This window comes from Zonotrichia albicollis, chromosome 15 (assembly GCF_047830755.1).
Source record: "Zonotrichia albicollis isolate bZonAlb1 chromosome 15, bZonAlb1.hap1, whole genome shotgun sequence".
Lineage (NCBI taxonomy): Eukaryota > Metazoa > Chordata > Aves > Passeriformes > Passerellidae > Zonotrichia > Zonotrichia albicollis.
The window spans coordinates 3764790-3781617 of NC_133833.1; the positions used below are offsets into that span (position 1 = coordinate 3764790).

The 16828-nt window shown below is 41.6% G+C and overlaps 1 protein-coding gene across 4 annotated transcripts; it reads right to left on the reverse strand.

The window, feature by feature from the left end:
- Nucleotides 1-2877: 2877 nt before the first annotated feature.
- Nucleotides 2878-15808, reverse strand: UBLCP1 (ubiquitin like domain containing CTD phosphatase 1). Of its 4 annotated transcripts, none has more exons than XM_074552062.1 (11): nt 15652-15808; nt 13177-13370; nt 12221-12312; nt 11727-11812; nt 11523-11638; nt 10367-10465; nt 9427-9464; nt 7228-7326; nt 6679-6795; nt 5234-5361; nt 2878-3899 (listed from the first exon to the last, which is right to left on the reverse strand). In XM_074552062.1, the coding sequence occupies exons 2-11, from the start codon at nt 13328-13330 to the stop codon at nt 3872-3874; spliced, it is 957 nt and encodes a 318-aa protein (XP_074408163.1). In that variant the 5' UTR covers nt 13331-13370; nt 15652-15808; the 3' UTR covers nt 2878-3871. The 4 variants fall into 4 exon arrangements, with proteins under 4 accessions (XP_074408163.1, XP_074408164.1, XP_074408165.1 ...); XM_074552063.1 differs by having other exon boundaries at nt 13177-13367; nt 15652-15796; XM_074552064.1 differs by having other exon boundaries at nt 15710-15780.
- Between the last annotated feature and the right edge of the window lie 1020 nt (nt 15809-16828).

Genomic DNA, 16828 nt, shown 5'->3' on the forward strand with positions numbered 1-16828 from the left:
GAGATTGAGGCCTTGTATGATTATCAGTGATCCAAAGGATAATGGGGGATGATAGAGATGGGCTGGGAAATACATGTCTAAAGTGGTGTGGTGCAGCAGATAAAGGCAGGAGAGTCAAACTTGGCATTGTGAGCCCTCAGAGCTGTTTTTCAGCATTTTTAGGAAAACTTAACCAGAGCTGTTCACCTGCCATCACGAGGCAGCTCTTGTTGAGTCTTTGGGGCTGCTGTACCTGAAGCACATCCTGGCTGCTGCAGAGCCCACTCAAAGCACAGATATCAGCACCAGCCCCTGCTAACAAGATATTGCCAATATTGCTCACACAGGAAAGTTGTAATGGCTGCAAGATGTCCATCGACTTCTCCAGGATAGAGCAGAATTTTATCATCTACTGCTGTTATTCTCTTCCTCAGCATTTTCTTTTCACTGAATTTTTTCTCTGTGAATCCCCCTCAGCCAAAGCATCCATCAGCACCCTTGGCTGTGTGCAGCTGTTGCTAAAATCCACCAGTACCTGCCACAACTGCTGTGGTGACAACAGTGAAATGTCCAAGGGTTCTGCCTCTTCATCCAGCATTTCTTGTTTTAAGCAGCTTTAATGAATGGGGAAAACCGTGTGCTTTTCTTTACCCTCTGAAATACAGTTTTTACCTGGCCTTTGTCTAATTGTGAGCCAGTATTCAGCACTTCTCACATCAGCCTTAAATACATCTGAACAGACAGAGTGGAAAATTGTCTTAAACCCTTTGGCATCCACTTGCTGTCAGCTGAATGTCAAGTCAGGAATAAAAATTGGCAAGTAGCTGTAGATTTCACAGTCATGCAGCAGGATTTGTGGGGCTGAATTTGCAGTTCAGTTCCTGGCTTCAGCTGTCATTCCATGCACCTCCAGTGATGAGCATTCATGCCACAGAGAGCCATTGGAGTTGTCAGATACCCAGGGCTTACTGAAATAACTTCATTTTGAAATGGACTGTCTCTTCTGGTCTGAATAATCAGACAGAACAACATACAAAATGTTTGACGTGTACTGGGAGCCTGAGACAGTCTCTGACACATGAAAATATTTGGAATAGTTCAGACTCCATTTAATGCTTCTCCAGAGTTTTGCAGAACGGTAAATTATGAGCTCTGTAATTAAGTTGTACGCTCCCTCTCCTTAATTATACTTTAATACTGTTTCTTTTAATAGAGATAGTGAAAGCCATTAATCAAATACTTCTCAGGCACCTCAATAGCATCTAAAAGGAAAGTAAATGTTAGCAGGGAATAAACCTTTAAACTTTGCTGTCCATAGTTATTCTCCAGGCTTAACTAGATTTTGGAAATACAAGTAGGTAAAAACAGCCTTCCCTATTGGAGGAACAAAAAATCAGCACAGGTGTTTTCCTCTGCATTTATGAGCAATAAATACATTGTTGTGGGGCTAAACTACCCATTTATCCCTGCAGGTAGTGTGGAGTTTGGCAGAGCCACATTGCAGGGGTAGCCCAGAGCAGGCAGGAGCTGTGACCCACTCCCATCTTCCTGAGCACCTCCAATTCTTTCATTGCAGGCTATAATTGCCCTTCCTATCCCCTTTAGTGCTGTTCCCTCTAGCTTCTGCCTGTGGACTTTTCCACGAAGGTGCTGAACTCTTTTTTGAACCTGCTGATGCCACCTGCCTCCACAACCAACCATAGCAACAAAATCCAGATTTATTCCTGCTGCTTTTACCATTTTAAGCAACTCTCCCATCAGTGCCCCCTGACTCTTGTAGTCATTTGAACATCAGGTTTGTGCTTGCCTTATCCACAGCTTCACGATTTTAAAAATCTCAGCCAAGCAACTCCCAGCAGCATTTTTAGAAGATAACCAAATCAAACTGCAAGACCAGTCTCCAAACAGAAAATATAGTAAGGGAAATTATATTAGTCATAAAAGACATAACAACTTGTCAGCAAGAGCTCTGTGTTACAGTCACTTTGAGATCACACTTGCATGTTCCAGCTCAGCTTATAAAATATTTGAAAGATGAGTGCACATCACCTTCAGATCAGTGAATGCTCTCAAATTCTGGGACAAAACCCTCATGTCACTGAAATAAAATCAAGATTGATTTTTTTAAACTTTGCTTGTATAAAGCAAAAGAAATGAGTATTGCTCATTCACTGTGACCTTCTGCTTGCAGGCCAACTTTGGGGAAAAAAATGCAGGCACATGTTTAAATACATTCCCTTGGTTTGGTTTTCTCTCTCTGCCCAGCACAAACTCCACAGATGATTTAATTGCAATGCCTTGACTTATTTCCACTGTTCAAAGTCAAAGGAATTCCAGTGCACCATACCCAGTCCCACACCCCAAGATCTCTGCTGCTGCAGCTTTTCCAGGCAAGGATCACTGGTGTGAGCTCAGGGATTGTCCCTGGGCTGTCTGTACAGGTGTCAGGCAGCTCCTTGATCAGAAATCAGCTCTAGGAGACAAATCTGCAGCTCTTCACCCTCCATCCTTACCTAAAGCACCACTTTTATGCACCAGGTTTCTGTTTTGCTCTGTCAAAGGCACCTGGGGCTGGCACTAAAGCACACAGAGCCCTGAACAAGGACCTGGATGTTTTCTGACAGGTCGCTGAGCTGGAGCCTTGCGTGCTCAGCCCAGCAGCTCATCTGTGCTGCTGTCCTGACAGCCTGACACGAGCTGTCAGGGCTCCTTTCCTGGCCAGCCTGGTGCTGCACCACGTCCCTGATCCACAGAGGCACAAGCCAGGCTCTTACTCAACTCCTGATGCAAACTCAGTGTCTGAAATCCAAACAAATCCTCCAATCCACCCCAAATTAATATTATTGATGGTTCCTCTGTTATGCAAGCTAAATCCTGAAGGCAGCACAGGACACAAAGTATGAAAAAGGTATTTATTATTTACACAACTGCTATAGTTCCTTAAGAACAATATATACCATTTTTTATTTGAAAGGGTCAGTCTTCTTTCAAATCCATGAACTGCATAATGCACAAGTGTTGGAAATGCCAAACAGCAGTCACATCACACTTCTATAGTGCAGGCATAAGCAGCGCAAGTAAATGATATTTTAAGAACAGTATGGCTGAATATTGTATTTAAACACAGTGTTTGCACTTTGACAAGTTTTAGCTAGAAGAGAACAAGGGTTTTGTTCATGCTTTGTTAGGAATGTGACTTTCCCATCTGAGGTTTAAACCCTTTATCTGAGATATGGGGATTTTTCAGGCAGACTGCTTTTCACTGATCAAATAACAGTGGGTTTCTCTCCCTCAAATTTCAATCTTTTGTTTTCCAGTAAACACTGCTTTATAGTACAAGTTCACACACTGGGGTAAACTGGCCACACAGGTGGTACTTTCCCATCTTACTGTCTTGCACAGAGAAACACTGACATACTAATACATACCAAACTTAGACAACTTGTAATTTATAGACTTAAATACTGGAATGGGAGAGGGAGACTGTTTCTAAAGATGGAGGGAATAGAGGACTTATACAATTCATACACTGCCAAGGTTGGCTTTTTAATCAACATTTTTGGTCTAAATATTTTTTTTTTCTAGTCTCAGAATGGTTTTGGTCTTTGATGGTTATGGTTATACTTCAGCAGCAAAGGAGAGGAAAGTATTTTGAGAAGTAACACCAGAACTGAATGCAAGAAAAAGCAACTGACTTGTTTCTCCCACTTTGAGCTTATTGCTGTGATCTTTTAAAAAACCCACAACCAACCAGCTGGAAGACCAAGTTTAGCAGTCGTTCTGGCATTGGGTCCAGTGTCCAGCACTATTATACTCAAGCACAAAAGCAAGGAAAAGTCCAATGATCTTAGTGATGTTCCCTTCAATTCAGTGCCACACAGTTTTATTAGTGTTACTGTCCTTGCTTCTTTGAAAGATACCTGAAAGAAACAAAAGTAGTTTTTCACTAAGTAAGAGGTGGCCACAAATATAGCTGAGATCTTAAGATCAAAGTATGACTTTGCTTTCTTTTCTCACCAACAATCCTCCTACCGATAACCAAAAATCAGAAATGCAATCAGTCAATAGCACTTATGATTTTTACTTCATTTCAATTCCACGATAGGTTATCTTGCGGTAATTCAAAGCCATGTTCTAGTTAGACTCTATCAGGCTTTTTAAACAAAAGGGAGGAAGGAAATGGAAACCTGTTTCATTCTAAGAGGATGGAAAATTACATCAGTTGGAGAAGTGGCTTTTATATCCTTTAAGATGAAAAGGCCCATTAGTAATGGCACTCCTTCAAATAAATTCAGGACTTTAATGAACTGATGCAGCACAACCTGAAAGGAACAGCCCTCCAGCAGCTTCTCTGGAGAAGCTGAGTGACTCTGAACTGCTTTCTGTATTCTGATCTCACAGCTCTCTTGGCACCAGAGCTGGAGCAATCTGCCTGTGTGGTGTGAGAAAGGCTTTGCAAATACTCTAGGAGAAAGAATCCAACCAATTTCACTGTCAGTGTGAAATATCCAGTGAATTTCACTGCTTTTAAGGTTTAACATTTCACTTTCTGTTCTACTCAGAAAAGAAAAATTGTATCAAGCCTGTAAGGCTCCATTTTTTAAACACCAAAGGAGTGGTTTTCCAACAGTTTTCCTTCACATGCATTGAAGCCTCTGGCTGTTGCATAAAACAAAGAATAATTTTGCTGAAGCCGTTCAGTTAATCACTTTCTAGCAAGAATTAGGATGCTAACTGGTGCCCTGAGCACTTGAAAAACTCCAAGTTTTGTTTTTGTTTGTAAGACAGTTACTTGGAGCTGATGCATCCTGCAATACCACCCAATCTGAATGGTGCCTGAGGATTACACTAACACCACAGAGCTTTCAAGGAACTTCTAGAAAAGCTGCCTTAAAACAAGGGACTTGGGATCTGAACCCACAGTCTAACTTTGCTGGGGTGGAAAGAAAGAGGTTTCCAGGGACCATGTTCCTTCAAAATTCTTTTCCTTTTAGGATGCATAATTGCATAATTGGCAGTGCTGAATGCTGGAGTAGTAGGAAAACACAGATGCATTCTGTCAAAATCTTATCATTTTTGGGAAGCTGTCCCAACACTACAGCCCTATTAAAATTCTCCTCAAACTAAAGAACCTTTATAACTGTAGGTTATAAAGTTCATCAGTTCCATTGTTTCCGGTCTTTGTAGAGATAACCTCAAGCAAAACACCAGGGTTAGGGACAGAAGAAAGCAAGAATTTTGCCTTTTTTCTTACCTTTCCCAATGTTTGTGATTCAGCTCCAAAAAGTCATCTAGTTTTGCTATTTCTTTGAGGTATTGGGTGAGCTTTAGAAGCTCCTTGTCTTTATCCCGATTTAAATGTGCTTTCATAAAAGGCCTTATCTATAGAAAAGAGAGAAACTGGGTATAACCATTTCTTATAGAAAGAAAAAATGCTTTAGATTCTCTGTCATTTACCATATGACTGAAATATATTTTCAGTACTATGACAAGTTATAACTTTTCACAGGTAAGAGGAAAAAACCTTTTCCAGTAGTGGTCAGATCCAATTTGTCCTGTTCATGCAAACTGGACTGAGGGGTTTTTACCTTGCACCAACCAGAAAAAAATTCTTTTCTCTTGCACTTCTTCAAGCCTTCCCCTCCCAGACAGATTGATAAAATGATCTGGAATGGACTGCCACAGTTTCTAATTGATTTCACAGAGATTTTTGCAGGAGGGTTTTCAGCTCAGCATTGTGAGTTGTGTGGTATCATTGGAACCAGATGCTTTTTTTCAGCAAAAAGCCTTTGACTATAACCAGAGCTGTTGTGAAATGAGATATCAGAAGCAAAGGTTGGAATACATTACACCTGGGCCTTGTTTTAGTGATTCAGTGCTCTTGTATGCAACTGTTAAAAAACTTTGACAAACATTTTACCAATCTTAGCTAGAGGGACGTCTGGATAATCCCCTTCCAGCAAGATCCCTGCTATTCCTGATTCTCCTTCCAGTTAAGACAATCTTGTTAGATCTCATCAACTGCTCTCCTCTTCACATTGTGGATACTTTCAAAGAGATACCATCTTGAACTTCTGCATTTGAAAACATCTTTTTCTCTTTTAGAGAGATTTATGCAAGTTGTTTTACTGCCAACACTGCTCCACTATCATATGTATGTAGAAATTTAAGCTGCACTCTTATTCAGAACCAGCAGTAATAACAGAGCACACACTGGCTGACAGTTGTATAAAATGAAATATTTGCTGTTCTATAGTCAAAATGGCTCAAGGTACTAATTATTTCTCATATGGAATACTTGTGATTATCCTGTCATACTATCAGGAAGTGAAGCCATTTGTTATTTGACTTATTCTTGAATATGACCACTCTGGAGATTGAACATCACATTTTCAATGGTGCCTGTCAGCAATGCCCAGCTTGATTACAGCTTGCAGGTATAACTTAGGCAGAAATAAGAATTTCATTGATTTCGGTAATCTATTAATCACCTAATAGTGACACAAGGTTTATTTAATACTGTTATTAGGGAAATAATAAGCCAGACAAATGGCACTGTGAATTAACAGGTTTAACAAAACATGCATCTTTGCTAGTTAAAAATAGTCTTTCTTTATGCTACAGCAAAGAAGTAGGAGAAAGTAATACTTGAAGTATCAAGAAAAAGTAGAAGTAAATGAAAATTCCAGTTTCCATTACCTTGAGTCCATTCTGTGGGTTCATCAGGAAGTTTCGGCCAATATCATCAAACATAATAGTATTTTTTTTGCTGTAATATTCTGAAAACTTTCCCCAGATAACACCAAGAGGCTTCACCTGCAAACACAACCCAATACAAGGTATCTGAGGTAAATCAGATCGCGTGCAGGAGATGAAAATGCCATCTATAGGAACCAGAGTCCTAACTTGAATGAACACTTGTATACTTTTGCATTACCATTAGCAGGGAGTTTGACTTTAACAAAGGAAGATGTGAAATAATATAACATAAATACCCTCCACTGAGGAAAACTTTTCTTTTGGCACTAAGTTTTCTTGCAACAGTTAGCTGCTGTTTGATTTGAAAGCTGTGACATCTAAAAATACCATTCAAAATATTAATAGAGACTTTCAGTAGAAAAAAATCTGTGGTTCCAAGATTCTTGCAGTTTTATTGCATGAAAACTCCTGAACAACTTTTTTTGTTGAGTATTTTAAAGGGGTGTGATAAAATGCCAGAAAAAGATTAGGATAAAAGTTGGTACTTACATCTATTAGTCCTCTCCGAGGAGTGTGCACTGTTATCATGGCAGCACTGTCCAGCATGAAAGTGATCTTGTAGTTTGCATTGGTACTCACCCCAAGCTCCTGAATCACAAAGATTTATGATTAAAGCTTCTAATTATGACAGTTTTACTGCTCAACAACTGGAACCACGATTATAGTACATTGTTTGTCACGGGGTGAGCTGAGGAGGTTTATCAGAGACACACTAAAAATAGATACCTGGGGAAATTTGCATTTGTTACATAATGAGGATCATAAAAGTGCACACAGGGATTTATTTTTAGTGTTTAATATCAGGAACTTAACAGCTGATGCTGGCAGAAAATCAAAGCAAATTTGCAGAGAAGGCAAAATACAGAGAGGGTTTGCTCATATCTTCATGCACAACCTCTCACAAGTTCTCCACACCTCAGCTTAACTTTACAGGAATTATGTTCTGGCTGCTCTTCGTTCCTCTCAGTGATTTGCACAAATTACAGCCTAATCCAACATGGAATACCCAGGAACATCTCAGTGTCACTGTTTCCTCCTGCACATGTCCAAGATAACCAGTGTTAGTGCCAATTTGCACTTTTAAGATTTGGTAACTCCTGAAATACTCTAAGTAAAACGACCTTTTTAGAAATAAAAAACTTTACACTCGATGAGGGAGCATCATTTCCATTTCAAATTCTTTCCAAAGTTGAAAAGTACCAGTAAAATCTGCTGACAAGGTACAACACAGATATTGCTGACAATTTCTGGTGTGTGAAACAGCAGCAATATGCAAACCTGTGTAACAGGGAGAAAATACCCACTGCAGCAGCTCTTCTGCAACTACCCAGCCACACTTACCTGATTTGCTTTTATTTAAAAATGCAATCTTGCAAATGAAATGCTCTACCTCCCTGGGTCAGTATCCTGTTACACTGACAGAACCAGCTGTTCTAGAAAGTTTGAATTTCAGGCATAAAAGGGTGGTAAGTGAGAGATTAAATTTGCTTGTCTGATGCTCCCTTAAATGCTGTTCCTGCTTTGTACTTTAAACCAGAAAGTTTAATGCCACCTATTGCTGGAATCACAGCTCCCTGACCAAGAGTGAAACTCTGGCAGGGAAGCAGCCCTGGTGCCATCAGTTCAAGGAGGAACAGAAGGTGGCATCTACTGGCAGGAATCTCCATGGATCAGAGTCCAGCAGGAGGTTGGAAAAGCTACCTGGAAATGCAGAAATGTGACCAGTGCAGGGGGAAGAACCCAGTTTTGAACAATGGTTTTCCACAAGACTGAGTCCTAGCACTACTGTGACAACAATATAAATATGTGAGACAAAAATGCAATGTTTGCAAGGCTGAGCACTGATTTTACTTGCACTAACTCCACTTCATAGTTCTGACTAAAGAGCCTCATTTCTAAGAGGCATTTTTATTTAGAAAAAAATAGTAGCAATTAATTATTTTGAAGAAGAGAATGCTGAAAAATGTGTTTTGCCGTGTGAAAACCTGAAAAAATAGTGCATAGTAAAAGCTTAAATTTGGAAGGGTTTTTCCTGGAATGGAAATAACTTTTGATTTATAAACATAAAAAACCCCTAACCCACCAACCAAACACACAACAATTCTTAGTAAGCTCATTAGATTTACAGCTAAGCCTGACTGTAAATATGTTTACCAGGAGGTCAGCTGTTCCAAACTGGCTTCCTGCCTGATTCCAGTAGGGAAGAAACCAGAAAGTGAAAGAGCTTTTATGGGATGTTTAATAAGGCAGAGGAAGCAATAGAACCCTCAGCTGTAAGAGGTAAAGATAAATATGAGAAGAGTTTCCTCTTGATAACCTACTCCAGCATGTCACATCTTTCTGTTCCTTTAAAAAAATCACATTTAAAGACTGCAGCTCTATAATTAGAGGTAAGATGAAAGCACCTGTGCAGGGCTGCGTGACAAATCCAAGTTTCAGCAGGTACTGACTTGTGTTTAGTTCTGCTAAATTTAACACCTACTGCTGATAGTTTGTGTGGAATTCTAAAATTAGATTCAATCTAGTTTTGTGATAAAGATAATTTCAAGTGACTATGGAAATTGAAACAACTCAGGTTATGATTCATACAACCTCCTCTGTTTCTAACCTGCTCTACAATGCTGAGCATGAACACAACTGCATGAAGGGTTACCCAGAAACAAATCAGATGTTTTCAGAGCAACTTACTTTCATTTTGGCTTCAATCCACTTCATATTAGTAGCAGCTGAAATAAAAGGGAGAAAACAGAAATAATGTTTTATCAAAATAAGTCATTGGCAGGCAAAAAAAAGAAATAAACTAAGAACTTGTTCACTTAATATGTCAAAGTTTTACACAAAATTTAATTTTAGAAAGATCCACTTTTGTTGCAGCTTTTAGGGCCTTAAAGAAAGTCTTTTATCAGGGAAGTCTATTTTGTTCGGAAAAGTTTACTTTTCAAATGAACAACTAGATGAAGCACTGCAAATATTTATACCATTTTCTGAATCAGCTGTTACTGAACCACAGCCTGTAAGACCAGGGATAGACCTGGTTTGAGGAACCTCACTGCCTGTGAAGGATTTCCTTCTGGAGGCAATGATAAGAATACATAAAATCTGGAAAGAACAAAGTATCAAACTGCCTGCTGATCTAAGAATATGGAGAAACATTGTTCAAGACTATGAAAATGGAATTTTGTAACACAATTTTAATATGGTTTGAATCCTGCACTGGCTAAAGTCTGCTCTCCAGCTGTTGGACAGCAATTGAACTAGAATGCAAAGGCAAAGGATCAAGCAACTATCCCTGCAGACAGGAGAGTTGAGATTATTTGTAAAATCACTATCAGTATTCTAATGTTGACTATACAGTTCTGTTTCTTTGTACAAAGTAACAGTAAAGTGATGCTGAGCTTTACTCTGTGACTAAACCCATTCTTGTGAGCAGTATGTGGGGCTTTTTCACATAAGAATTGGTATTTTTCTAAAGTATCTCTAATAGTTGTGCAAATTACAGCCAAACATTTCTGTACCATTTTAGATCCTGTGACTCACACTAAAAAGCAATATAAAAACCTCCCACCTGGAGTCTCTGCTCTGGATGACAATTTACAATAAATTCTTAGGCACAGAGTATAATACTTACACCAAATTACAATATCATAGTCCTCATATGCAGAAGTCAGGAATTCATGAAGGTATGGCCTCATCAGCTCTACCCCAGTTTCAGCACATGACCTGTGGTCTAAACAAAATATAAGAGATAAACAATTCAGTATTAAAGTATTACTTATTAAAGTCCGGTCTGATTTTCCTTTCTATCCAGAGACTCCTAGAGTTTCATGAGGGGAGCACTGAAGTACTTAAAAGTCATGAATGATTTGTTATCAAATTCCCATTTCCATTTAAAGGTGGAAAGACAAAGCAGAGGGAATATTTATCTGTTGGTCTCACAGCGACTGGAGGGCTTAGCAATAACTAAATCAAGAGATCTCTGAGTATGAATATCTTTGAAGAGTCAGGGAAAATCATCTGTGCTCTTAACAAATTAGTAACTGATGAAACAGATTCCTTCAACCCTAGTTCAGTTAATTGTGTGAACATATATCAAGCTCATTTCAGAGATGCAAACATTCCTGCTCCAATTCCAAAAATGCTGCAAAATCTGCCAGGAGAAGACCTCTCAATAAAAAGTTTAAACTTAGAAACAGGTCGAATTTTAAAGTCAGATTGGAAACAAATGTCATCAAAAAGGAAAGCTAAGGAAAAAGGAAGGTATTATTTATTGCTCACAGTCATGCTGCCATGGCACACCTAGAAACCAGAAAGTTAAGCCAGAAGGAAAATTCTGGCTTTCAGAAAAAAACCAGCTTGACAGAATTTTCAAGAAAAACGTGTTTTTGTGAATGTTTAGTAATGATATGTAAATAAAATTTGAAGCTGTTCTCCCACACCCCCCAGAAGTAGAATCAATGAGGTACAGAATGAGATCATTATTTTACAATATCTTGCCAAGCTACTGTGATGGTCAAGATACAGGTTATCAAGGGAAAGACTATCAGGACAGAAGACTAAATTGCTGCTTTTTTATGTCTTTTTGCAGCAATTAAATAGCTGCTGCACTAAAATCAGCAACATGCAATGTTGTAAAATGCTTTTCAAAATGTGAGCAAAAGACCACAAAATCATACAAAGCAGAACTTATGCTGTACGACAAAGCAAAGCAAAAATCAAGAAACCTGATCTGGCAAATAAATCGGGCTGTTAAACAAACAAAAACCATAAATTGTATAAAAACTCACCAAATAGTGTATAATCAACATCTAGCACCAGCAGCTTTTTTCCTTCTCTAGGAGGATTCAGAATTTCCACTTTGTATTCTTTAACTCTACGGGAAATTTTTAGTAGATTTTCTTCCCTGATGTAACAGTGCAAAAAGTTAGAGTTAATTAAAATGTAAGCTCTACAGTCAATAACAAACTGTTTTAACAGCTTGAACTCCTAACCTATTTTCTACTTCCACAACTTCCTCTTCAATATCAAAGTCATTGACCACATCATCGTTATCTGGAGGTGGCCCAAGGACATCTTCCTAGAGGAATAACAATAATAAAAGATAACAAGGATCAGAGAGGGAAAATAACAACGGGTATCAAGTTTCTGTTACTGCACATTGCAGGGCAGGAATACCATTTAACCAAAGTGGTTTCATTTTACTAGTGGAAAGAATTACTAAAGTATATTGATGATAGATTTAAAAAGTCAGTGAGTATCACAACTATAGGTTTGTACTTCGAGTGCAGAACACCACAGGAGTTTCATGAGTACACTGCTCTGAGAGTTCTGCAGCAAAGTTTACTTTACATTAAAAATGCCAACAGAAATCTATTATACTATCATTTTTTAAAATGATGACTGGAATAGTCAAAATTTAAAACCACAATTAGGAAACACTAAGCATCTTTTCCTGTTTAAGCTAATAAACAAGCAAATTATTTACCAAACTCTCTTCACGAGTGCCCATCATCATTATCTTAGTATTTGGTTTCAACTTGAGGGCTCCAAGCTTAACATCATCATCTGCAGGTTTGCCTGTAATACAGATTTTTTTTAATTGAGATAGAGATTTCAGAAAAATGTCAATATATTCCATGTGTAATTGAAATAGGCTCCCTGTAAAATACGAGCTATGCCAAGCTGTGTTATCATAATCTTCCACATACAATGTCTTGGTCTTGGCTGGGAATGATTTGATTTTCTTCTTGGTAACTGCTGCAGTGCTGTGTTTTGGGTTTGATTTGAGAATAATGTTGGTGGCACACCAATGGTTTAGTTGGTGCCAGGCAGTGCTTGCTCTAAATCAAGGACTGTTCAGTTTGCTGTGCTCTGACAGTGAGCAGGTGCACAAGGAGCTGGGGGAACTGGGCAAAGGGAAATTCCACAGCACAGAACCTCATGGCCAGAGTATGCACAGGGGGGAATTGGCTGGGAGACACCGACTGCTGCTCAGGGACTGGAAGGGCACTGGTCAGAGGGTGGTGAGCAACTGCATTGTGCCACTGGTTCCTCTTGGGTTTTATGCCTCTTTCTCCTCTTTTCATTACTATTATTATAATAATTAGTATTATATATAATATTTTATTATCTTTCAGTCACTGAACTCTTCTTATCTCAGCCTATGAGGTTTACTTTTTCCCCCCCCAATTCTCTTCCTTACTAGGACAGGGCAGTGTGAACCACTAAAAAATGACTTCCTACATCACTGGATGTTGTTTATTATTAATACATCTATTAATATATCCAGTGATGTAGGAAGTGTCTGTATTAATGTTCATTCCAGAGCTACAACTGGGAAGTGGATGCTCTGTTAGTGCACAGATCCTGCCTAGCATTAGGGGATGTTTGTCCCTAAACACCTCAGGCACATCCCCAAGAGCAGTAAATGAGGAGAGTTACCCTTCATTTTAAGCCCAAGCAGTTTCTGACGTTCTGGTAACACTCCAGTGAGGCCCTTCAGGGACTGTTTCAGGTCCAACACTGTGTCTTCTTCTGACAGAGAGGTTATTGTGTACTCCTGTCCACCCCATTTTATTATGAGAGAGAGAGACATCCTTGAAGCATATGTTCAGTGTTACTGCCTGAAAAATCTGCTGCAGGAGGGAAACACAAAGATCATGTAAGGAAGAAAGAGGAGAACCACTCTTTCCACAAGACAAACCACAACATCTACTTAAAGCATTCTTGATTCTTTATTATATTGGACATCAAAGAGCTGTTTGATGATAAATGTGTTGAGAAAGTGCTGAAACAAAGGGAGAAAGAACAGTGTTAAAACTGGGGCTCTGAGTTCCACTTTGATGTTTTTAGCAATGTCACATTCACATCTGCTGGGTGCTCTGTGCAGGTACAGCCTGTGCACTGCACACTCGAGCACAGCACTGCAGCACCACAAAAGCCATTGCAAAGCTCAGAAATGTCCTCTGCAACACTTATGCAACCAAACCAGCCATGGGTGCCTTTCCAGATGTAATAACACCACAGCAAATATGAAATCCCTAGCATATATAAGCCCATAAAAATAGTTCTGAGCCCAACAGTCCATTTTTGGCACTGGATTTCTCTAATCCCTTCCACCGTGCAATACCTGCAGTAATGCACACCCCAGGTTACATCTCACTGTAGCAATATCAAAGCAGGAATTTGAAAACAAAGCCAAAACACACACCCACACAATGCAATTACACCCAGAGAACTGCACTTTCATGGCAGTGCTGACAAAATAACCATAATTATACTATCTTTAATTTACACAGCATCGTTTATACAAATTGTATTTAACAGTTTAGTCCTACATTAAACACAGCAGAAAAACAAGATTTTTAGCTTAATGCAAAAGGAAAAACATGTTTTTTTCTCTGTTAGGGCTTAGAAATAGAATCAAGGAGATAGAAAGGTATGAAAAGGCTGCTACAGACAGTCAGGCAATGCAGAGAAGGCCTCTGCACCACTGATGGTGGAATTGTCCTCAAATGACTGATATTCAAAAAGAGAGCAGATCTGTAAAAAATCTTGTGTTGTCAACCTTCAAGAAATGCAGGTCTGGCAATTCTAAAAAATCTCAGAAGCCAAAACTCTGATTCTTCTTCCTCTCTGGCTTTTTATTCTCAGTGATTACCCACAGTCAGAAAAAAATCTTTCTCTTTTACACAGGAAAGGCTATGGGGGACAAACCTGTTATTGCTCAGGCATAGCCACCAAGCTCAGAGCAGATGAGAATTAGTCTAGGTACAACCTCCTTGCTAAGGACACTACAAACCTCACCTCCACACTACTGCCTCTAAGAGTCCTGAAAACAAATTGAAGAGGAAAACTTGTATCATTGGAAAATGAAATTATTTTTTTCCCAAAAATTGTCAAATCAGACTGGGACCTGGCATGACACAGTGAAAAAGACTCATGAAAATGGGGTCTTGGAAGCACTAAGAAATTCTACTGGGGCTAAGGCTGTATGGTGTTGGTACACAGTGTTATTATCATGAATTATTCCTGTCCATAAACCTTACACTAAGTCAGAAAGGAGAGTTTATTGTGTCCTTCCTTACCTGTACCATACAGCTCAAATCATTCTGCAAGGACATGCACAGGGCAAGAACTGTTAGAAAACTTCTGCAGTGTCTCTGTCCAGTGCTAAATTGAAAAGATCATCCCTGCAAAGCTGAGCACCTGATCAACCCTCAATCCTCACAGATCTACAGCTCTGTCACACAAATGGTACAGGAAACAAGACACTTTTATTGCCTACCAAAATAACTCAGGGGTCCGAATCAAGGAAAATGGGAAAATGGCTTGGGAGCAGAAAAAGACAGGGATTTCCAAGGGTTCCACCATCGGGGCTGGGTGCTGTGTTGAATTGAATGTGTAGAATTGAAGCTAATACTGCTTCCTTTGGTTAATTTCATCTCCAAAGCCTTTACAAGACCCTTGGGCCACCAAGACCCAATGGGCTGGAAAGCCACGGGTCAGAGAAAGCATTCGAGTTCTGCTGTTAAACTGCAGCACCACAGCACTTTCCTGGGACTAGTCCGAACACAGGCACCCCCATCTCTGAGCTCCGCTAAGCACCATAAACCCGAACCCCCTAAACCACCCCGGGTCCCCGCGGAGCGCTCGGGCCGCCCTTCCCACAGCGCCGTGACAGGTGCGGGACGGGGATCGGGGCCGCCAGCTGCTCGGTGCCAGCGGGGCTCCCCTGCCCGCCGAGGCTGCCCCGGCAGCGGCCCGGCCCGGCCGGGAGCGCCCGCTCGGGGCTGCGGCGGCCGCGGGGCTGCGGAGCCGCTCCCGCCCCGCGGGGGCACCGGCCCGGCCGCGACACCCGCCCGCCCCCGGCCCCCCGGCCCGGCCCGGCCTCCCCCCGGCCCCTGGCGCACCCACCGGGCTGTGCGGGGCCGCCGATCCGCCCCCGCCCTGGCAGCGCGGAGCGGGCGCTCACCCCGGCTGCGGGACCTGCTCCGTCCCGGCTCCGCCGCGCAGGAAGCGGAACTGGCGCGCGGCGGAAGCGGGAGGAGCCCGGATGTGCGCGGGGCCGGCCCGGGGGAACCGCCGGCCCCGAGCGGGTCCGGGCAGCGCCGGCCGAGGGCGGGGGCGCTGCGGGTCCGGCCCCCGGCAGGGGAACAGGAGCTCCGCGGGGCTGCTCCGGCCGGGACACGCAGCAGACCGGCAGGGAACGCCGCGGCACCGCGGAGCCCTCGCCCCCTGAGCGCCTCCTGTCTCCGGGGAGGCCGGAGAGGCGGCTAGCACGGGCAGCTGCTGGCATGAGTGCCAGCTGTGAAGGAGTTTATTGACTGTTTCTTTTTGTTTATTCATATTGTTCTGTGCCCGGGGATGTGAGACCCTGCAGAGCTGCCTCCAGTTCTGAGCTGCTGGAGCGAGTGCAGAGAAGGCACCAGGATGATAACAGGGATGGCTCAAGAGCAGCTCTGATGGGAAGAAAGGCTGGGAGAGTTGGGATTGTTCAGCCTAGAAAAGGGAAGGTTTCAGGGCCACCTAATTGCAGCCTTCCAGTACCTGAAGGGAGATGACAGGAAAGCTGGAGAGAGACTCTATGGTATCCTGGAGTGACAGGACAAGGGGGACTGGTTTCAAGCTGAAAGACAGTGGGTTTAGATTGGATATTAGCAAGAAATTATTTTCTGTGAGGGCAGTGAGGCCCTGGAACAGGTTTTCCAGAGATGCTGTGTCTGTCCCATCCATGGGAGTGTCCAGGGCCAGGCTGGATGGAGCTCTGAGCAGTCTGGTCCAGGGGAAGGTGTCTTCCCACATCTCCAAAGGAAGGAAATTACTCTTAAGGTCCCTTCCAAGCCAAACCATTCTGTGACTCAAAACTCTCTTTGCTCCTAAAGCTGACTCCTTACAGGCACACTGTGGTGTCTGTTGACACTATTTGACTCCTGTTGGGGTTCTTTGGAATTGCCTTCAGCTGCAGTGGTTCTGTGCTTAGGCAACAGATGTAGAAGGAAAAAAGAGGCTTTGCCCCAAAGTGACCTTTTTCACTCAGTGGTTCTGCTTTGCAGAAATAGTTTAAAGGGAAGAACATTATCTGTGGTAAAGT